The sequence below is a fragment of the Fundulus heteroclitus genome, chromosome 5, assembly GCF_011125445.2.
Source record: "Fundulus heteroclitus isolate FHET01 chromosome 5, MU-UCD_Fhet_4.1, whole genome shotgun sequence".
Lineage (NCBI taxonomy): Eukaryota > Metazoa > Chordata > Actinopteri > Cyprinodontiformes > Fundulidae > Fundulus > Fundulus heteroclitus.
The window spans coordinates 24,122,985-24,145,459 of NC_046365.1; the positions used below are offsets into that span (position 1 = coordinate 24,122,985).

Here is a 22,475-nt window from a genome sequence, read left to right on the forward strand (position 1 = left end):
AGAACGGCATGTAGGAGCATGCAGAGGTCATCAGGCCTCCACAACATGCAGTCATTCAAGGCTTTTGCCCACGTCTTACAAAAAGCTGTAATAAGACACCGGTGAGCGATGGGGGCGATTACTTGGCTCGGTCTCACTGTATTTACCATTCTTCAACACAATCGGCCGTCCCTGATCCAAACCAGGCTTTAGAAGAAGTCACTCAGGCGAAACAGTTTTTTTTTTACCTTTAGTATATTTATTGAATATACATTCATCTTAGTTGCTGAAATAAATGGCTTATGATCAGAACATTCACAGAATATGTGCAAAACACAAACATTTATGTTTAAAAGGCATCTTTGGCAAAACATGCCCTGATCACTGAAAAAACATAACAAAAAAAACGCTCATCATTAGCCAAACGTACCTTTCACACAACCTCGCAACGCAGGGAGCTCTAACAGAACAACGCAATATTAGCTTTAATGATAATAACAATAAAATCTGTCCATGGGAATAAGGCTAAGGATCTTTATAAAAAAAAAAAAAGATGAAAGCAACTATTTGGTTCTCCAACGCGTTACAGACGATTGTACACCAAGTGGTTTTAGGATTTTAAATATCTCTATTACATTTAAACCAACAGGCAGATATGAAAATAGCTCTTCTTTAATGAGACAAAAGTGCACAATACTGCACCTTCAGCTCACAAAATGCACGAAAATGTAAAAGCACTGAAGTGTGTCCAGGTGGGGATGCATAAAGTTCAACCATCGGTCTGAAGGATGTGGGGCAACGCCGCGCCGCAAGGTGCTTCAGTAGATATACTCAAACATGTCTGACCAACGAGTGAAACCTCTTTGTGCTCTGCAGAGGTCGCACGGCCGCGTATTCCCGCAGCAGCAGGAAAGGAAAGTCTGGTAAAATCTAAACTAAGGCGCTTGGCGAAACAACTCGGCTTAAAGCAAAAAACACCAGCGACATCTTCAGCAATTAGGCATTTGTGTGAACGCTGGAAACTTTCTCCACGTCTTTTGGTTTCAATACAACCACAAAGCGGATGTACTGTGTACTGGATCGCACGTCACAGACCAACAACTAGCTTTTAATTGTGACGTTGAGAAAATTATAGTTTTTTTTTTCTTTGAGTCCGATACCCCTAAAATAAAATCTAGAGCAGCCGATTACCTTTCAGCTGCTCCATGAAGGCCTCACAGGTTTCTTGGGAGAGCAGCGGCAGGTTGGGTCATTAAGCTGAGAAGCAGCAACTCTGGAGGAGCTGCTGAGATCCACAGCTCAGGTGGGAGAACCTGTCGACAGGGCGGCTAAGAGCCCCGTACTCCCCCAAATCGTTCATTTATGGGAAAGTGGCATAACAAAGCCAGAAATACTCAATAAATTAGATAATTGAAAAGTTCATTGATTTAAGTGACTCTATTCAACTAAGGGAAACACATTATATGGATTAACACAGACTGTTGATGTTTTAGCGCATTTATTTCTGTTGTTTTCCACCTCCAGCTAATAAAAACATATCTTTTAAGATTTGAAAATCGCATCAGACCAATAGAAAAAAAACGGGGCTTGATGAAAAGTGTGTTTAATTTCAGCATAGAGGGTGTTCTTTGTTTCAAAAGGTACTTTTAATCGGAAAAACAGAAATGTATACTCTAATATATTGAATATGACTGTATGTGGGGGACAGCAGAGGGTACGCTGATGAAACCTTCTAGCAAACATGTAAATCGCTGTGGTGTTGTGGAACACACTGTCCCTACAACTTCTTTTATCTTTAGTATTTTTCTGTATTTAAACTTTTATTATTTTTGATTATTCTTATTTCATGTTGTGCATTTGTTATTTTCCCTAATGTGCTATATAAATAAAGATGACAAAGATGGCGGTGGCAGCATCGTGCTGCTTTTCTCTGGCAGGACCCAGGGAAGCTGGTTGGAGTTCATCAGCAGAGGGATGAAATTAAACATCCCTGGAGGAAAACCTGATACAGGTTGTTTTTCACATGGAGGATGTTTATCATTCTGCCAAACAATGACCCTAAACATGGAGCCAGAGCTACAGCCGAGATCTTTAGATCAATTTATACTCATGGGTTGAAGTAGCGGAGTCCAAATCCAGACCCGCATCTCTGATTATGGTGGAAAGACTTGAAACAACACGTTTGCAGACTTTCCTTATTCAATCTAATATGACCTTTGATTTTCTCTTACAATGATCAGTGCAAATGGAAAATGTTCAAAAGAAGAAAAAAAACTAACTCAGAAATTAAAGAAATCATTTTGCTAAGAGGTTTAATATTTTTTAAATGCAGGAGGCGGTGAAGGTTTAAGTGACAAAAAAAAAGGAAATCTTGAGGTCTGATGTTGCCTATTTCAGTTTTAATCTCCGTGAAGCGAAACATTCGAGCTTTCAGTACCTGCTTTATCAGGAATGGTCAGTTTCAGTAAAGCTTTATCGTTCGTCAAAAATCACACGCTGCGTTTCCTTAGGCACTAGCTACATTCAGCTAAATCAGATTGAAAACGATTGTATACCAAGTAAATCCTACATTTCCTACTAACACACACACACTCACACACAGACCTATTCATTTAAACATGTTGCATGACAACAAACCACAAACCGCAACTCGAGACTAAACCTATGTTAGGTTTTGCAAAACGTTTCGCTTTTAGAAACACTGTATAAAACTGGAAGTGTTCACGCTTCGATTCATCTTTAACGCACATTAACCACCCCGTCACTTGCGAGGCTGATAGAGCGACACACACAGAAGGCAGAGTGGTTTATAAATCGCTGAAAAAGCACTTTAGAAAGCACGGCTACCGGGACCGCCCTGCAGCCTGCTCCAGACGTCCTGCACAGCACCAACATGACGGAGCGCTCCGGTAACGCTGCATCCAAAACGCTCCTGCGCAGCACGCCGTCTCACCGCGTGGTTCGGGGGATTTCCTGCGGGCGGTCGGGTACCAGCCGCTCATCACGCCCCCACGTCAGCCGTGAGGACTTTCCCCGAGTCAGTGCGTTGGACTGAAGGAGGACTGCAGAGAGGGGAGCGTTACACTGGCCCCGCCTACATTACCCATAATACACTGGCTAAGGCCTCTGGGCCCAGCATGGAGAAGAGCAAGGCGTCTCCTCCTCTGGATGGGAGTCGCTTTGCTGCTCCTGCATCTGCTCGTTTTAAGGTGGCCTCATAAATAAATCAATCTGAAAGAGCTTCAGCGCCCTGTTCTACTTCCCCGTGTGAACAGGGAGCGCGTCTCGGCCCTGCGGGTCGGAGCCGTGGGCCGGGCCGTCCTGTTCGCTGATGGTGTGGAGGAGAAGGCAGATGGGGGGGCTGAGCGAGCCGCCGCCTACGTTCTGTGCCGTCTGGGGGGCTCCTGCCGGCACGCGCCCGGCCCTCCTCTCCAGCCCGCACGGCGCCTGGTCCTCCTCCACACCCAGGGAGGCTCGATGGCCGCAACTGTCACAGAAGTCACCGGCATCCTCCTCCTCCTCCTCCTCCTCCTCTTCCTCGTTGGTGTCGGCCACGCCGCGCCCCAGCAGGCTCTCCCGCTCCTTACTGTCCTGGCCGGCCCCTCCGGCGCCGCTGCAGCCGCTGCTCCCGCACGTGCCGCACACACACACCTCAATCCCAGAGTCCCCGGTGAAACGCCGCCTCCTTCCATTGGGGAGCCGCTCCTTGTCGTCGGTGCAACCCTCTGACAGGGCGAACTCCTTCAGCAGGGGGTCCTTGCAGCAGTCGTCCCCGCGCCCCGTTTTCTTCTCCTGGCCCGTGAGCGTCTCCACATTCAGCCCGTCCGACAGGAGAATTATGCTGGAGTCTTGTGCCGCTTGCACGGCTTTGCTGTCCGGCTTGGGCCTGAAGTCAAAGGCGGGAGGCTGCGCCTCCTCTGAGGAGGTTCTGCTGCACGGGCCGTCAGAGACTGGGGGGGCGGGAGAAGACTGGATGGGGGGACAGTGTCCCGCCTGCTGCTCGGGAGCCATGGGGACAGACGTCACCGAGGATGGGCTTGTGTTTAAGGCGGTGTAAGGAGGCGGAGGAGTCGGAGGTCGATTGACCACCTCCTCGTAGTCAGGAAGGAGGTAGTTTGGTAGAAACCCTGGAGAGGAAAAAAAAAAAAAAGATGAAACTCACCTTAGAGATAAAAAAAACAAATTTTCGACATTAGATAAAACACATATGAACGCAGATATCCACGCAGACTGGATAGAATGGGGTAAAACGTTTATTTTAATCACCAACATAAGCATCCCTAAAGAACGCAGTCAAAAATATAAAACCCTAAGAAGAAAACTATTAAATGATTAACTCCCTTTTTGACTCTTCAAAGAAATTTGAAAAGCATAGAACAAACATCCTTGGAAGAAAAATATGTAGAAGGACAAATGTAGCATGTAGTATTTACTTAAAATGCAGCTTGCGCTGAAACAGTCTATGAAATGGGCTGGAGGTTTATTTGATGGTCAGAAGTTGTGTTTTTGCTCTGGTTTCATTGTTGTGACCAATTATTTCCCCAGATGCATTAATTAAAGGATGAGGTTCAACCAAACTGCATTGTTTGACATCTTCACTTTTGTTGTGTTAAATCGCTTTTCATGTAGACATTTACAATTAAATGATTGACTAACAATCTCTATTCAACATAAACTTCTGTATTTTAAGCAAAATTATTTATTATCTAATATTATTGTTACAGAACACCTAAGTAGCAACTTGTTTTTTGTCCTTTCAGTCCTTTTTTCCTAAATAGAACCTTTGAAGTGGAAACAAAACTTTTTTTTTTTTTGTCCAATTCGCTCGATTTGTAGCTAGTGGCTTTTCTGAGAAAAACTAGAAGGATCTGTAAACTCTTCCTCTCCCTGACTTGCTCCTCTTCCTCTCAGTAAGTACCGGTCCCCTCCAAATGCCGTATAGTACCGTTCTAAATGCCGCAGTACCCCAGTACTAAATTAGCACCGCTATACTGAACAACTAATTTACATACATGGCAATTATTGGGTGTTTGGACACTTCTGAATTTAAAGAAAAGCTAAAATCAAATAAATTCTGGTGTTTAGTAGATATAAATTATTTTGGTAATCCAAACCAAGTCTGACATAACGTAAAACGGAGAGAAATAAATGTTTGTGCATCTTTTCACACATGTAATTGTCTTGTCTTTTGACCTCACAGAACTTTCCAGATTGTTATTCAAGCTTTCCCAAAGCACCAGGAGGTGTAAAATGACCGACTGCTTTTTCTGGCTTTTTTTTTTCTTCTTCTTTCCTGCGCTGCAGCACAGAGGGAGCAGGTTTTGCAATGCTGGCCAGAGACCAAGAAAGCAACGCTCGGTGTTTCCTGAAAACTGGGGCATGCAAATAACTCGGGTCCTGATGCTGTATGAAAAGCCCTGGATGAATCTCAGTGCAAACATTAAATCTGAGCCAAGCTGCCGTTTGAGTTAGAAGACAAACAAATGAGGAAACGTACCGACAGAAGGACACAATTAGAAGAACAAGCTTATTTTTCTTTCCAGTCAACAATGTGTCACCAAAACAAGATCGGAGTCCATTATGGATCAAATGGCTTTACCCAAGCTACATAAACCATAGTGAGTGCAGCTAAAAGTCCAACAATGTTTACACGGAGGATGCCATTTCACCATTTTTCACCACAGCACCACACATCATGGGCCTCTTTATTAGGTACACCTGTATTCACAATGTTAACACAAATATCAAATCGACGATGTAGGCCTTTAGGCATCTAGGTCTTGTGAAATTGACTTGAAAGTCAAACTGAGCATCGGAGAATTTACTGGGACTGCCACGCGCAGCACCTCTAGGTATGAAAAAGAAAGAAAATATCCAGTCGGCAGCAGTTTTGCACTGCAAAAACGGATCTAAAAATAAGGAAAATGTTCTTAAAGTTAGTGTATTTGTCCTTGATTTGAGCAGGTAAATATTATGATCTGCCAATGTAATGAGTATTTTGACCCCTAAAATAAGATAATTTGATACCCTGCACTTGAAATAAGATGATGATTCCTATTTTAAGTGCAAAAATCTTATTCCATTGGCAAATCATCTTTTTTATGTGCTCATATCAAGGACAAAGGACAAACATTTTACTTATTTTTAGTTCCGTTTTTGCAGTGTGTGGATGAAAATGGCTTTTTGAAGTCAGAGAACAGGCAGACTGGACCGAGAGGACAGCTCAAATAACAGCATGCGTTAACGGACAATACGAAGCAGACGGGCCGCAGCAGCAGAAGACCGCTTGTATTGGCAAAGAACAAGAAACCGAGGCTGCTACGCGCGCACGCTCAACCCAAGCTGACGAGTCAAAGTGCCGGTCCGATGAATCAGTTCAGCTGCAACGTTCAGATCGATGAGTCAAAGTTGGTGGCATCAAACTGCGGATCCATTCAGTTCACACTGGTGCTGCTGCTGGTGTAAAACTTTGGGGACCAGGCTGATGGTCCTTCAGAACCAGCAGCCTGCCTGGGTTTTGCCGTTGACCACTTAATGACCCCAGTGTTCCCAATCCAGCAGGATAACGCCCCACGTTACTCTAAACTCAAACTGCATGATGCCGCCATGCCAATATGGACCAAAGTGATTGTTTCAGACACTTTGTTGAATTGATTAAATCAGGAATTAAGGCATCTATGGAGGTAAAATGGCTCCAACCCGAGGCGAACCTAGTGAAGCAGCCAGCGAACGTATATCGAGGCACTCAGAGAACTGAAAGAAGAAAAATAGGCTTGAGCTCTTCAGCTTTTGGGGTTAGCTCTCACCGGGTGAGAACGTCAAAATGGGCTTATATGAACCCTCCCTGATTAGTCCATATTAGACGAAGAGTCGAGGTCAGACTATCTTTGTGCAGGTGGAAGTAAGGCTGATAAAAATTCAATCAAGTTGGCTAAGATGCTAAATAAAAAGGGAAAAGGGGGCGAAAAGGAAATGAAGAGAGCCGAGAGAGGCTACAGAGAGCCCATCGCCAGCCTTCGTTTTAGCACGCCGGTTTGCTTTAAGCACATAGAGATTAAATGTGTCGGTGAATCTTACTGAAGTAGAAGGGCACCGAGGGGAAGTTGTGCGCTTCCCGGTAAGCAATGAGGTTGATCTCGTGCTGCCGTTGCTGCTGCTGCATTCGGTGTTTCGTGCGCCGATGGTGGCAAATGCAGCAGAAGCACAAAATGAAGATGATCGCCCACACCAGCCAAAACCCTAAGAGAGGAAGAAAAGGAAAAAAAGAAAAAAGACATTTAGCTACAGAAACCTTTGTCATTGTTTTTCTTCATATTTTAAAAGTAAAACAGGAAGTGATTCATTATCATATAGATAGATAGATAGATAGATAGATAGAGAGAGAGAGAGAGAGAGAATTATCTGAAAGCAACAAGCTCTTTCAAGCTATTTCATATTGGCTTGTTTTCCAAATGATTGATTTTCACTATTTTATTCCTAATGTCTTCTCTGCACTAAAAGGCGTCTGCCCGTCTGAACTAATTTCTAGAACCGGGCTACACAACAGTTAAAACAGTAGCAGGAAGCAGAGGGGCACTTTGTTTACTACGTGTGGGGAAATGAGGCTGATTTCTCACGTCAAAGAGTAAAAATGTGAGGAATTTCACCTCAAGGACAAAAGCACAAGACTGCAGAAAACCCAAACGGAAAATACCAGTAAACAGTGAAATCGGGCTCTGGGAAAATGTATTTCTGCTGGCGCTACGCTTCAAGATGGTCTTTTATTCACTACATCTTCAGAAACATGAATTCATTTGAAGTAACTTTGAATGTTGTTCTTTTTACTGAATCCCTTGAATAAATATGAAAAGCCTCCATGGGTGATAAATTCCTAGACAACATTCTAATAGTTATGTACTGATCTTCAACTTTTACCAAATAGCTGACAGAAACTTCAGCAGGAGTGGCAGATAATTACCATATTAGCATGTGACCCTTTTAAACATTCCCTCTGACAATATTATTGTCATCATACGTCCTGAGGTCCCCATCATGTCCTCACTGCACCAAGTACAGGCGTTTCCCATGTAGCCGTCAGTTCGAAGGTCTTTCTAGTCGTCTTACTCCAGAGATGTTTTAGGAATTCAAATTACAACCACACAGATGCTGATATGAGGCAGGGCTGTCCATCTCTGGCCCTGGAGAGCTTCCGTCCTGCAGCTTTCAGATGCATCCCATCTCCAGCACACCCGAACCAAATGGCTGCGTTCGCTCCTCCGCATCCAGTCCGCCCTGCTGAGGCCCGGCAATGAACCGTCCGTCTGATGCGCGAGTTGAAAAGTTGCAGGATAGGAGCTACGGCCGAGCAATATATTCAGAGATATAAGCCGAGACTATGTCGTTTATATGGAGATGGTCTATGCTGCGTTGTATTTTCTACTTTTATGCATTCCAGCAGGTTATTTCTCAGCCGTTTCTCATATTTTTCCACAGGCGTTTGCTGAAAAATGTGCCTGTGAGACATTTGGGATAAAGCTTTGATTCAAAGATGCCTTTTTAGAACGCCTTTATGAAAAGAAAAACGTATCGAGATAAATGGTGCATATTGACATTCAGCCTAAAAGTAAAGATACCATTTTTGGTCCAAATCGCCCAGCCCTAATGGGAGCTCTGAACCAGGACATCCCTGTTTTCTAGAGCTCAACTGGGCTGACTGTCAGCTGAGTTAATGTCTGAATACCTAATAATGTAATTCAAGTGACTTAAAGTTGAGGGCAGAGCTGCTGACTGCTCGTCCTGCAGCCTAATCTGTGAGGACAGATTTTAATGCCCGGTGCCAATTAGCACTGTGAAGCTGGTCTACTTACAATCCGAAACACAAAGAAAATGTATTAACAGGGTTTCCCCCTCTGTACTATAAGCCCGACAGAAAACGCCATGCTTTACTCCCCCACCAGGGTGAGCGTCGTTTCTTAATTTTGAATGCCTCGATGTTTCAGAGCAACATAAAACAGTGAAGGTTCCCATCTGGGAGAAAACTCCGCCGATCAAAATAAACTAGCGCTAGCTGATATTAGCTTGAAGCACACTCCTTGGTCTTTGTACCTCCCCTCAACAGCTCCCGCAAACCACCACGACACCAGATTTTCTAGGGGAAACCCTGTTTTATTCTACTAAACGTGGCATACAAACAGGGCACAGGTTTAATTTGCAGTTTCACCTCTTGGAGGCCACTTCCTATTTGACCAGTATTTCATATTGATTTGCAATTAGAAAGGATCAAATATTGCTTGAAAACATTGTGAAATCTCCCTTTATTTAATTATTTCGTCAATGAATTTTATTTTATTTCAAAATTTCTGCACTACTCAGATTCCCTTGCTTTTACCCTTTATGACATTTGAATGTGCATTTATTTGTAGGGTCTGTCAGTACCTGACAAACCAAAACAATCAATGACTAAAAACTTTAAGCTGTGTTTTAAATCTAAGATAAAGAACAATAGGGCTTTTTATTTTGTAGAAATTATTTTCTTTTTTTTTTAAATCTCTTCACTACAATAACACATAAAACCTGGAAAATCTAATATTTTTCCATACGCAGACGTGGTAATTAATAATTTTTTCAAAATCCTTTTATTTATTTCAAGGCATTGTCAAACACGTGTCTCGTGAGTAATTATTTTAATTACTTTGGGAATTTCTATGATGATTTTGAGGCAACTGTGTTAGTTTTGGAGACCTGAAAATGGTTGGACATAACGTGCAACAATCCAGACGGCAGAAAGCCGCCCACAAAAAGAGTCGTGGATGCAAACGATCATTGACTGACAGGAAAAACTTTGCTTAGCCAATTGCCAAATTAATCATTAGTTGCAGCCTGAAATGTAGGTAGGAATAAAACCAGAGTAAAAAGTTATCAAAGAACACAGAAAAGCTAACTCTGACTCACTGGAATATCATCAGAGTTGTTAGCTCTGCAGATCCAGGCTGAACCGAGTTTCTCATCAGAAACAAGCTTCAATCTTTAGTACAATAAAGCAAATTAACTTGTTCTGCTCTGTGGAGTCTCCATCTATGAAACAAGCGACCCAAATTACTTTCTTTTGGCACTAGTGGCCTTTATTTGACAGTAAGCTGACAGGAAACAGGGTTGAAAGAGAGGAGGGAAAACATGCAGCAAAATGGCCTGTGGGACTGGACCTGAATCCTGCGGCACCGCCACGTCCGACCCAAATTACTTAAAGAAGAACTACCTGATCCTTTAAAGTGGATTTAATGTAATCATTGGGAGATAAAACATTTTAACAGCCTGACTTCTTTGATAATGGAAAAACATTTACTCACTGAATTCATGAATATTTTAATGCCACTGCACATTGGTAAAGCCCACCTAAACAGAAACTGAACCTAATGTAAAGGAAACCCATTTTATTTTTGTAAACATTTTATTTTTGTAAAACCTACGCATGTGTCAGAACAGCCAGGCTCAGACGATTCCTTTCTCACAATCCCCCAGTTATTTTACTCACATGCTTTAAACATCTACTGACCCAGCTCTGAATCAATAATTTGTTGTCCTGTTAAATGTTAAGCAAACATCTTCACAGGACAAAGGCATCGTTTTTGTGACCGTTTAGTGTTTTTCAAGAGAGAACAAAACCTCTGAGGCCGACAAAATATTTGCAGAACAACAAGCAACTTCCTGTTATCCTTCCAGGGCAACAACTTTAAGATAAGACTTTATTCATCACAAACACACTCAAGGGAGAAACCGAACTGTCACAGCAGCAAGAGTAAAAAGTGCACATCTAGGAAGAAAATGAAGGAAAAGCAAATAATACTGGCAAAAAAAAAAAAAAAAAAAAAAGAAACTGCATCCACAATAAAGTTACTGCAAAGACAAACACTATCTAACACAGAGATAAATGAAGGGAAGCGTATATGCATTGTTGTACAGTTACAGGTTTCTTCCCAGTCCTTCTAGATTAAAGTGATCGACTCTGCTTAAACAGCACAGGCTGCAGGTTAATGTGAGGTTAGGAATGAAGGGAAAGAAAGACAAAAGCGCACAGAGGAGCTGGAAACTTACACCAGAGCTCGTAGTAAAAACTGCAGCACTGGGACTCTCCGCAGCAGTGTCCGTACTCGCAGGAGTAGCTCTGGTTGTTGGCGCCCTCGCACTGGATCAGGCTCTGCAACACAGTTTCATCATGGACAGGTTAGTTCACGCTCTGTGCTGCTGATCAAACAGCAGAACGACACGCACTCCAGTGAACCGTTTAGGGCATTTATGTCGCTGCTTATCCGAGCACCGTCACCGGTACCTCGTCTCCAGCTCCACGCGTTTCTGACGTCTAAGGTGCGTGAAGAGGGACTCTGCATGAAGACTCCTGCAACCCTTGAAATACTGAAAAAACAAACTTTACCGACAGGTTTCGACTTTTATCGGGTCGTGAAGATTGTGTCTCGGTAGTTCAAGTGTTGCTGGAGTCTTCATCTCCCCCCATCCTCCAGCGAATCGCTGGGCGAGGGGCCGGGGTGCGCCCTGGAGAGAACAACCACGAACACACCCTCGCAGCTAGGGGCAACTCAGAGTAAGCTATTAACCCGGCCGTCATGTTTCTGGAAGCTGGAGTACCCGGAGAGAACCCACGCATGCATGGGGAGAACGAGCAAACGCAGTGCTGGGATTGGAACCATTCACCTTCCTGCTACAACACTGCTGCCCGTTTTAGGCATTCCAACTTGATGATTTACTCATTTAATACTCTGCAGGGGGAAAAGGCACAACATGCTGAATTGTGATCAACATGTGCAGCGTTGAAGGGTGTAGTTCCTGGACGGCTGCAGTACGCCTGGCATTAGAGTTCAGCTTCCCAATAGGATGTGACCGGTTGGGTTCTCTGCCTTTTACGACCAACACCAGATATAGACTTTGGTGACGACGGGGGGTGGGGGGGGGGGGGGGGGGGGGGGGGGGGGAATCATGATGATGAAAAAGAAGAAGGAGGAGGTAAACCTGGCTTAATCCCAAGCAAAATTAAGACCGCGATATTCAACAAGGACACAGAAGTGTTGCATTGTCGCTCCTCCACAAACCAGAACTGAATGGGAGCGATTCAGCCTCCGTCTCCTCTGACTTTCATCCCGTTTTAATTTCCCGTCACATTGAAGTCAGGACACATTTGTTCGCACATGGATTAATTAAATATCTCTGTCATTGCTCATGTAAACTCTTTTCCTAGATTTAGTTTAATTGTGAAAAGCTCCCCATGGACTGGAGTTGAAAACTAGCAGTACATCTGGTTGCCCAGTGTGTAAGTGATGATCATATCAAATAAATTAATCTATAAACAATCGGCTGTCTCCAGTTATGACGTGTTCATACGCCTTGCAGCGCCGCCGTCTGAACTACCAACCCGACCCAACAGCAACAGTAAAGACAGGTCGATATTTCCACGCTCTCGTGTTGTTCGTGAGGCCGAGTTAAAGCAGCCGCTTTGAATTAATGCGGCCCGGTGTTTTGAGGAGCGTTGCACCTTTAAATGAAACGCTTGGTAAAAAAAAAAAAAAAAAAAAAAAAAAGGCACCCCCGAACGTAAAACTAAAGCATTTGGTCCAAGCGGACCCATGTGTGATTAAAACCCCTCCACACATTCCTGAAACGTCACGTCCAACAGAACGGGAGGGATGTGCGGTCGCATTGGCCGAGACCTTTGACCAGAGAAATTTAATCTGTGGATCCTTGTGGCTCAGAGAAAGTCTCCGCCGGAGCTGAGGAAATTCCTTCAAGGCGTTCGACAGATTTCTCTTTTCTAGAGAGGAAAAGGCTTGAAGGGAGTCCAACGGATGGATGGATGGATGGATGACCAGAAAAAGTTTAAACTCAAAGACATGTTAGGAAACGGGCAGCACAGACTTTTCAATCGTCTGCTTCCTCGTGTTTTCATAAATCTGTTGCCAACATAAAGCCACAATAAGCTACTGATGTACTTTGTGTTATTCCTGCTCTAAAATGTAAATATTCTTGAAAAATAAAAGTTCAATCCTTTAGTGAAATATCAACTGTATGACTAGGCTTCTAGTGCAGCGCCACTAAATGACTTTACAGCGATTATTTGCCTGATTTTCCTGGATAAGGGACAGTAAAGGACATCTCTATTCCTCTTTATAAGAAAAAAAAGAAAAAAAAGGTGCTGCTCAGTCTTTTCAGATTTGCCTTTTTGTTCTTTTTTGCAAACGGGACGTTCTGAACAAACCCGTGAGTCAATTCTGCCCCGGTCATGGCCGTGTTTTGCCTCTGCTTACGCGTATTGGCAAAACACGCATCTGTGAAATTGTTGTTTGATATTGCAGAGACAACAGATACTTAACCTCCATTTTCCTCCGTCTTCTGTTTGTTTACCATCAACCTTTCATGAGCCTACAGAGTTCTGCTGCCATTTTGACGACGGCTGCAAAAGTCTCACGTCCTGCAGCTCCAATTTGATGCAATGGCTTTAGGGTTGCTCATATCTAATATCAGAAAGTAGTTTAAAGTGGTTTATGCGACTCAAATGTTTCTGAAAGTTAACTTGGTTTGATCGATGCTCATAATGTGTCCTTTTTAATAAGAGCAAACGAGCCCACATAGAGGATCAGAGCCATGATTAATTAATATAGAGCGTAACATGAAATCTTCAGAACATAACAGAAAATCAAATTAGATGCAAAATTTGAGCATTTTTGTTATTTATCCTCACAATAAATTCAAACAACCTACACAAGCATGACGTGGTTTGTTTAGGAGTTTGGGAGGCTGGGAGAAATATGCGGGAATAAACTCCTGGCATGAATTGACCCAGAGCTTACCAAGCACACAGGGACAGCACGTATCCTGTAGAAATACTCAAAAGACATGTTCTTGTGACAGTCAACAGCTACACTTCAGCTTCATCAGCCGCAATCGCCGACTAGCTGATTAAAAAAAAAGTAAAAAAATCAAACACTTTTCTGTTCCTTGAAGGCACCATAGGGCAGGAGTCCCCAAAGTCAGGGGTCTCCCTGAAAAAGTGATCCCACCCGTCAAAAGGAGCTCACCACCAGTCTCTGGCACGGCTAATTTGGGGGCTGCAGGCGGAAAAGTTTGGAAACGGTGCCTTAGTGGGTGCTGCTAGGCTGCGCTGCCATCAACACTGTTCGGTGAGGACAACGTTACCGAGTAAAGTAGACTCACAGTTAAAGAGTTAAGAAAAATCAGGCCGTGAGAGAGAGAGCAAGGCTTCCAGCAGAAACAGGAAGGCTGAACAGAGTTTAGTATAGACGTCCTGATGGACTCTGTTCAGCTTTCTACGTTTGTATTATGTTGTTGATTTCAGCTCCACAAAGTATATATTACATATTGTGTATTATATTTCTTACAGATAACTTTGAATCGTCTTAAAATCAATGTTTGCAGGTCCAAGTTTTACAAAACCAGCGATCAGAAAACAGCCAGAACAATCCTGAGCGGTCCGTCTCCGACCCAAACCTCTGAGCCATGAAGGGAGACGCTTTTGATATTTACCAAAAATGCAGCTTCAAACCAAGAATCCATTTCCTAAAATGACATCTGATCCAGTACTATGGGAAGGCACAAACTCAAACATAGCATTGAGTGAAATAGTTGAACCAGGAAAAGCCCAGGTTCTTGGCCCAAACGTGAATACGGCGCTTAAACCTAAAACGTTGACAGGTGATCCGCTCAGAGCAGGAACCCTCAGCAGATTCGTCTCCTCTCCAACAGCCGGCTGTATGTTTTCACTGTCAACACAGCGAACTTGCAGCCTGGGTCAAAAGTTAACCAAACACAACCTGTTACTGATACCCATCAAACCTGTGAAAAAGCTGGGAAGTCAGAGGACACAAGATAAATAATAACCACAGAGAGGGCCAAAAAAAAAAAAAAAAAAAAAAGAACTTCATAAGCACCGAGGGGCTTTTCTAAGAAAACCTCCTGGACTTTGTCAAGACTTATCTTAATGGTCAGCAACAAAATGTTATACAGAAAGATACGTTTTTCGTCTTCATAGATTACCATTGCAGGTCCTTGACTGAGAGGCATGACGATCCAGGATCCAGACAATCTCCCCGTTTACCTAACGGCTCATAATCCCGCAGAGAAAAAGTCGAGCAGCTCTCAAACATGCCGTCTCTCTCCCTCTGTGCCTACCTTCCACTGCCTTATTCAACCCTAACCCAAAGAAACACTTTCTCACCCCCCCTCTCTCCTTCTCCTCCCCGCCCCGCCCTCACCCCACTAAGAGCCGGCCCAAACAGCGAACAAGGATTGCTTTACGGAAATTTCCAGCCAGCAGCTGAGAACAAGCTCCTGGCTGCAGCGCTCCGTGATAAAAAGGTGGTGAGAGGAGCGCGTCGAGGCTAAGACGGAGAGAGGGAGAGAGAGAGAGGGGGGGGGGGGGAGACGCAGAGGAGGAACACAGGAATGGTAGATGTCGTACATGACGCACCGGGTCAGAACAAACCAAAAGTGCTGACTGGAAAACTGTAGCCGCGTCTTAAAACGGTCGGATGTTTCGGCTTTATCAGCGCGGCGGCCTTCCAAAGAAGCAGCAGAGCCCTCTGTGAAGGAGATTTAAGGAGCACATGACGTTCTGCTCCTCCGTGTTGCAATAACATCTGCTTGTTCTCCCGACTGCATCCTGGGACAAACGCTTCCCGGGCCGGGCCGGGCCGGGCTCTGCCGCGCACGCATCTACTCAAGCATCAGGCATCTACTTGGTTTGGCTGTAAAAAAAAAAAAAAAAAAAAAAAACAACAACAACAACAACAAAAACAAAAACAACAACAACAACAACAACAACAACAACAACAACAACAACAACAACAACAGGAACACAGCTGAAATACAGAGGAACACAACCAGATCCAACTGTGCCAAAGTTTTAAATCCTTTAGAATTTATTTCTACTCCTTTAAACCAAGAAATCAGACCTTCCTGTCAACCTTTTGATGTTTTTCTCTGGACCAGTCATAGATTAACTGTGTAATATTTGTTGCCTGACCACCGAGTAAAGTGGACAGCCTAAACAAAACAGATTGAAAGCGACTAGAAAAGTTGTCTTTAGGAAACATAAAGAAAATAAATCCAGCAAAGACCCAACAGGGGACCTGAGAGATGCTCCGTCCTTTTTCACTTTCAGCTTGATCCATCACGACCAAATGACTCCCCTGAAATATTACATCTGTCTTTATTACATCGCCGCAACAACAACCCTCTTCAAGGTGGATGTTGTTACCGAGTGAGAACGGCTGAAATGTAGCAACGTTCTGCATCAGTAAGATGTTTAAAATGAAAGAGGGAGAAGAGATGTTTAAATAATGGTTTAGACCAGGGGTGTCAAACATACATTTTTTTTTTTTTTTTTTCCCCCCAGTGTCCTGCCTGGCAATGTGGCGATAAGATGCCACAAAGAGCTCATCAGATTTGACTTTCACAAGTGGACAAGATAAAAGGAAGAGAATGATAAAACAATTATTGAAAAAAAAACATGTACTTTGTTTAATTGAAAATATGCAGTTCCTATATTGTCCACGAGGGGCGCTGTGTTTTAATCAGCAGATTAAGCTTCAGGTGTGGAAAAATTCAAATAATTTCTTAATTTTTATCTGTTTGATGTATTTTGTCATGCAGGACAGTGTTTTTAAGTTCCAAAAAATGTGAATGAATGTTTTTCAACATTGTATAATCACTGTGATCAGTTCTTATGCATAATGCACAAGTAAATGTTTAACTGAGTAAAAGTATTGTTGAAATTGCACATACTTTTCTTAAAAATGCTGAGGTTATTCATAATATATTGTGTAAAAGTGAAATTCATTTAATATAAAAATCAACAAGTCCACTTTTATTAGTTCTATTTAATCTTGCAATGAGTTTACTCGTGTGGCCCTCTTGAGATCAGATTAAGCTGTATGCGGCCCCTCAACCAAAATGAGTTTGACACCCCTGGTTTAGACACTTGCTGGTTCAATCGCCTTTCAAATTAAAAGAGCATTTTTCCTTTTGTATCTGAAGCTTTATCTTAAACTAAATGTGTGTTGGAGCTTCAGCCTTCCTATGGTTTTAACTCAGGCCAGTGCCTAAACTCAACAAATGCAGACTGAACTTGACTTCCACTGAATACAATTTTTTTTTTCACAAACTAAACTTTGCCTCCTAACATATAAGACAGCCAAAAGAAGAAAAAACAAACTTACAGATGAGATCTTTCTAAAAAAACAGTTAACGAACCATATGCAGCTGCTTCCACCTGGCCCTGATAGAAACGCTCTTCAGGATGGAAGTTAAGGAAACTCAAATGTATCAGTAAGATGTTTAAACATAAAGTGGAAGCAGATAATCTGCTCCTAATATGAACAAAGAGCACTTGTGGCAGGGAGGCTAGAAAACAAATGCGTTGTATGCGACTATTTAGGGTTTTTAGAAAGAAATCAAGAGTTTGTATCTGCAGATCAAAGCTTTAAAAAAAAAGAAAAACTGACACCAGACGTCTGACTGGAGCATTTCTAGTCGTCTTCAACGAGTTTCACAGATTCTCCCACACACACACACACACACACACACACAAAAAAAGGGTTAAACAGAAACAGAGTTTAAATTTCAACCAGGCAGCTTTTTCGGCCTGTGACACATGGAGAGAAATCTTGTGAAAACTTGACTCCAATCTGAGTTTTTAACCAAAAGCAGCAAACATCCAAAGAAGGACTCTGAAAGTCCTCCAGAACGCCTGAAAAATGCCGACAAACACAAGCAAAAATATTACATGAGCACAGTATTTTATGTTGCCTTAAAAGTCTGATCCAGACAAAAACAACGCAATCAACTCGTTTCTTTTTTTTAAGCCCACTGTAAACAGACTGAGTGAAGATCAGATTCTCCTGCATACCATCCAAACATGCCAGGACCAAGCAATCCACCTCTCTCGTTGCTGGCAAACAGACAGAAAGGCAGCTTCGGTTACCGTCACCGAAACAATCTTTGCAGCGGAGCATAATCAGCCTTAATGAAAAGCTGCTGAGAACCTAGAAAATCGCTCGCCGTATATCAAGATACCGTTTGTGAAGATAAGTGTCTGCAGCTCTTTGTTTAATCCCGACTGCACAGCCACAACAGATCCACTTTCACGTCAGACTATGAGGCAGTGAGCCGATGCCTGTGCCCCCCCCCAGCTGAACACTTATTATTCTTTAATCCGATCGCAGTAAAATAAGGAGATCGGATCATCATCAAGGTCGTTTAGAAATGAGCTGATGATGGGATGGATTTATAGCTCCTATTAAAATACATCGGGAGAGGACGCTTTAGAAAAACAAAAGTTGCAAGGTGAACTTCTCGCCCTAAAGATGGATTTTATCGCAAAACGTTAAATGCAAGTGGACTTTCTTAATTAGGGTGAAAACTAAATAAGTAGGGACCGATTCAGCCCTCGTTCACAGAAGATATTTAAATTTAAAGTGTCACTTCCTTGTTTGGCAAAACAGTAGATAACACTTGAGGTGTTAAAATTAAAGTCTTTAATAAGAATTATTATTATTATTATTATTATTATTATTATTATTATTATTATTATTATTATTATTATTATTATTATTATTATTAATAATCGTTAGAGTGCGACTGTGTGCTTCAATTTGTCGTTAAATGTTGACATTGAGGGACAAAAAAATAAATCGTGTTTCTAAACAACTATCGTGGAAAGGAAAGGAGCGTCACTCCACCCATAATGGTGCTGAACATTTAAAAATAACTGGGCTTATAAATCACGTTACGCAAAGGATTGTGGGATTAGCTCCTAAGCGCTAGTGAGCGACATCATGAGCTCCCTATGCTAAAGGAACTGTGATAGGAAGCATACAGGCTCCTTTTCCTACCTCCTTCCTTACTGACTGCACTGTTCGGATAAGCAGCACTTATCACACCGACCGCTGATGCACTTATGCTTTGACTGCAGCGGCTTTACCAACTGGACCTTTTCGGATGCAGGCTTTGTTTTGTTCGTCTGCTTCTTAAAGAAAGTTCCTCCGAACAACACTTTTGTGTTTGGCTTGTCGATAAAGAGGGTCGCATATGTCATTCTGGCTTTACCTGACATGTCGGCTGGGTTTAAACTTTGAGAAACAGATTATTGTTGAGAGGGTCCGTTTATATTGATCTTGACGCGAATGAGTGTCTTTCAACAATTAATTTCTGTAGCATCGTTTAAATCGAGATATCCACTACTTGTACAACTTACTTATGGCCTAAATGTCGGATTTTAAAAAGTGGAACGAATACGTTTTCCACACTTCATACATGTTCAGACCGGGGAAAACGCTTAAAGGAGCAATAACAAATATTTATTATTTTAAATAGAACAAATTTTTTTTTTTTGTGAAGAACTAAATGTATCTTTTTAGATGGAATATGGTTTAAAGTCACATGACTCTTTTGTTGACAAAAAAAAGTCAAACCTGTCTGCTTAAATCTTGGAGGTAGAGAGAGGCGTGGCTTCCCACACATCTTGTTTTGGTCAACAGAAAGTGCTCAACAGCGCATCTAGTGGTGAAATGTTGTATATAGTTACTTTTAAATCCAATCTCAATCCTCCAGACCAGGGGTCACCAGGTAGCCCCCAAGGACCATAGGTGGTGCCCTCAAGCCTGTTCAAAAAAGAAAATAGTACAACCCTCCAGTGAGCTGTATCTAAATTTTATTTTATTCAGTTGCAATTTCTTTTTAATCATACTTGTATTAACATAGATTTAAAAAATGACAAAAGAGAGGAGAAGGGTCAGTATCTTGAGAGAACGCCTTTCTCCTGGCACAATTTTGTCAAAATATGTTTATGTTACATAAAATTATGGTGAGCTCTGACTTTTTATGTCAAAAGGTCAGTACTGGTAGTCCTCTGCATCACACAGTACCACTGAAGTAGCTCTCAGTTTCAAAAAGGTTGCACCAGACCTTTTCCAGCCCAAAGTTTCCCACCAAGGTGAAGTTTAAAACAACACTTTTAGACATTGGAGGAAAATTTACCACTAAAAATGACCTGTGGAAGACCTTGCTTATTTTAACATGTCAATGTCAGACCCCATGCTGAGTGAATTATCTGGAGTTATGGTCAAAGCCAAGTTGAGTTATCTGAAGATTGTTAAACATTAAACTAACAAAGTACTAAGTTAAACTTTTTAAATATATATATATATATATATATATATATATATATATATATATATATATATATATATATATATATATATATATATATATATATATATATATATATATATATATATATATATATATATAAAAAAATAATCTACTTATTTACCAAAAGGCTGATTAGCCTGTGCAACACCTAGAGTCCATCACCAATTTGAAATAAGTTTTATCTCAATTGCATAATTTGTTTTAAAATACGTTTAAAAAAAAGTGAGCAAAATGCTTTTTTTTTTCCACAGCAACAAAAACATGATCCAAACATTATGTTCTTCATTTGAAACTTTTTCTAAAGTGCTTCCAGACTAAACTGTTCAGACAAACAACTCAATCAGAATCAGAATCTTGCCAACCGACTGTACCTACTGAAAACGTGCAGCGGTCTGAAAGTGGCATGTAATTTGCACAAACAAAATCTCCAATTAAACAACTTACTTTACCCACATACTGTTTTATGGAAACGAGTGCGTTCAGTTTTAATGTAAATTTTACACAAAGGATATGGAAAACAGTATTTCCGGTTTTCACCATCACAAACAATGACTGGCATAGGTGACCGTAAAAGTTGGGGTCAAACTGAGACATGCAGAGACACACAGGGTAAACACACACACACACACACACACACACAGGTATGTGAGAGAGAACATTTGATCTAATTTCTGGACTGCGGGAGGAAGCCAGAGTACCCGGAGAGAACCAACTCATGCACAAGGAGAACATCCGAAATCCATGCAGGCCGGGATTAGAACTCAGGACCTCCTTCCTGCAAGGCAACAAGTCAGCCGCACCGCTGTGCAAGTAAACAATACCGCTCATATCCAACTTCATCTTGACAGATTACCTAAAAATAAAGTAGTTTTCAAGGGACACCACTTATAAATTGTTTTTTTTTTTTTATCCATCCCAACATTCCGCCTGCAGTGTTGCGCGGCTGCCTCAGTCGTTTAGAAAACGAGGCTCTGGCTAAAATGTAAAGCCTAAACCATAAACAGCAGCCAGGCCGCGGCGGCTCCCCGGCTTTAGCCCGGCTAGCATGTGTTAGCCGTGGAAGCTAACGGCTAGCAGACAGGCTAACGTCTGGGTCCGTGTAAGCGCGGCTAACGTCCAGCCTCTCGCGGTGGCCAGTCCCGGCACCGAGCGGACCGAACCGAGTCGGTGTTTACGTGACCCAAACAGGTGTTTGGACTGGGAAGCTCGCCGACCCGTTCGGGTTTCTAGCTAGCAGCCCCCCCGGTGAGGACGCTGGCTGTCAAACTTACCCTTTCTGCTGCGGGCTCCGTGGGGCTGACAGAGCCGACAGCGTGCAGAAACAATCCCATCTTGACGCCCGAACACGCGGCTCTCATTCCGCGGAGAACCGGCCGCGGGAGAGCATGTAAACCTCTGCTCTTCCCCAACTAACTGCGTCCCCGCGAACGTTCTCCGTTTATGGCTCGGCTCGGGTTGCGCTGAGAGGCCGCCGTGTGCGCCTCCTCCTCTGGGACATGTCTACCGGGAGCGGGGCTGGAGCAACTGGTTGCTGCTTAACGGTGTGCGCCGCTGCCCGATACAGCTGTTACACAAGATAAGTTCCACCTCCACCTCCCCCCCAAGCCCACGAGTCACCAGTGGCGTGCGAGTTCTGAACGAATCGTTCAAAACTGTGTCACTTTACTGACTCGGGAATCATGATTCACAATGACACCAGTTCTTCCTGTCCCACTAGTGTTTCCACATTGATTGCTTATTTCGAGCCATGCAGAAATACATAAATTGTTCCCGCACTGGGTTGAAGGTAATGAACGATTTATTAAAAAAAAAAAAAAAAAAAAAAAGAAAGGAAAAAAAAGAAACATATATATAGTCTGCAGGGCAGCAATGAGACCACCAGGACAAACAACCATTTTCACTCACATTTAAGGAGAATTTAGAGAGGCCAATTAACCTAACAGTCATGTTTTTGGACTGTGGGAGGAAGTCGGAGTACCTGGAGAGAACCCACACATGCACAGGGAGAACATGCAAACTCCATGCAGTATTGTAGGACTTGAACCCAGGACCTTCTTGCTGCATGGCAACAGCACTACCCACTGCACCACTGTGCAGCCCATTATGATTTTCTATAATAATAAATTTAGCATATTTTCATTACCAGTATTTCTAGTATCATCCCCTATTTCCTTCTCACATATCAATGACTTCGTGTATTGTATTATAATTTTTTTTGATTTATACTTTTTTTATCAATTATTCTTGCAGAATGAGTGAATTCAAAGATTGGTGTTGATGGTAAC

General features: G+C 42.5%; 1 protein-coding gene across 2 annotated transcripts; it reads right to left on the reverse strand.

Moving 5' to 3' along the window:
• Positions 1-215: 215 nt before the first annotated feature.
• wbp1lb (WW domain binding protein 1-like b) lies at positions 216-21,822 on the reverse strand. Of its 2 annotated transcripts, none has more exons than XM_012852887.3 (4): positions 21,462-21,822; positions 11,050-11,152; positions 7,057-7,218; positions 216-4,106 (listed from the first exon to the last, which is right to left on the reverse strand). In XM_012852887.3, exons 1-4 carry the CDS (start codon positions 21,546-21,548, stop codon positions 3,235-3,237), a joined length of 1,224 nt encoding a protein of 407 aa, XP_012708341.2. In that variant the 5' UTR covers positions 21,549-21,822; the 3' UTR covers positions 216-3,234. The 2 variants fall into 2 exon arrangements, with proteins under 2 accessions (XP_012708341.2, XP_012708342.2); XM_012852888.3 differs by lacking the exon at positions 21,462-21,822 and adding an exon at positions 15,016-15,168.
• Positions 21,823-22,475: the final 653 nt, after the last annotated feature.

Bases quoted from the DNA above. Each gene is read 5' to 3' on its own strand.
- wbp1lb (XM_012852887.3), bottom strand. From the start codon at position 21,548: ATGAGAGCCGCGTGTTCGGGCGTCAAGATGGGATTGTTTCTGCACGCT. The intron at 11,153-21,461 runs GTAAGTTTGACA...ACTGTGTTGCAG, and splicing joins CGGAGCCCGCAGCAGAAAGG to AGCCTGATCCAGTGCGAGGG. The intron at 7,219-11,049 runs GTAAGTTTCCAG...TTCCTCTCTTAG, and splicing joins TTTTTACTACGAGCTCTGGT to GGTTTTGGCTGGTGTGGGCG.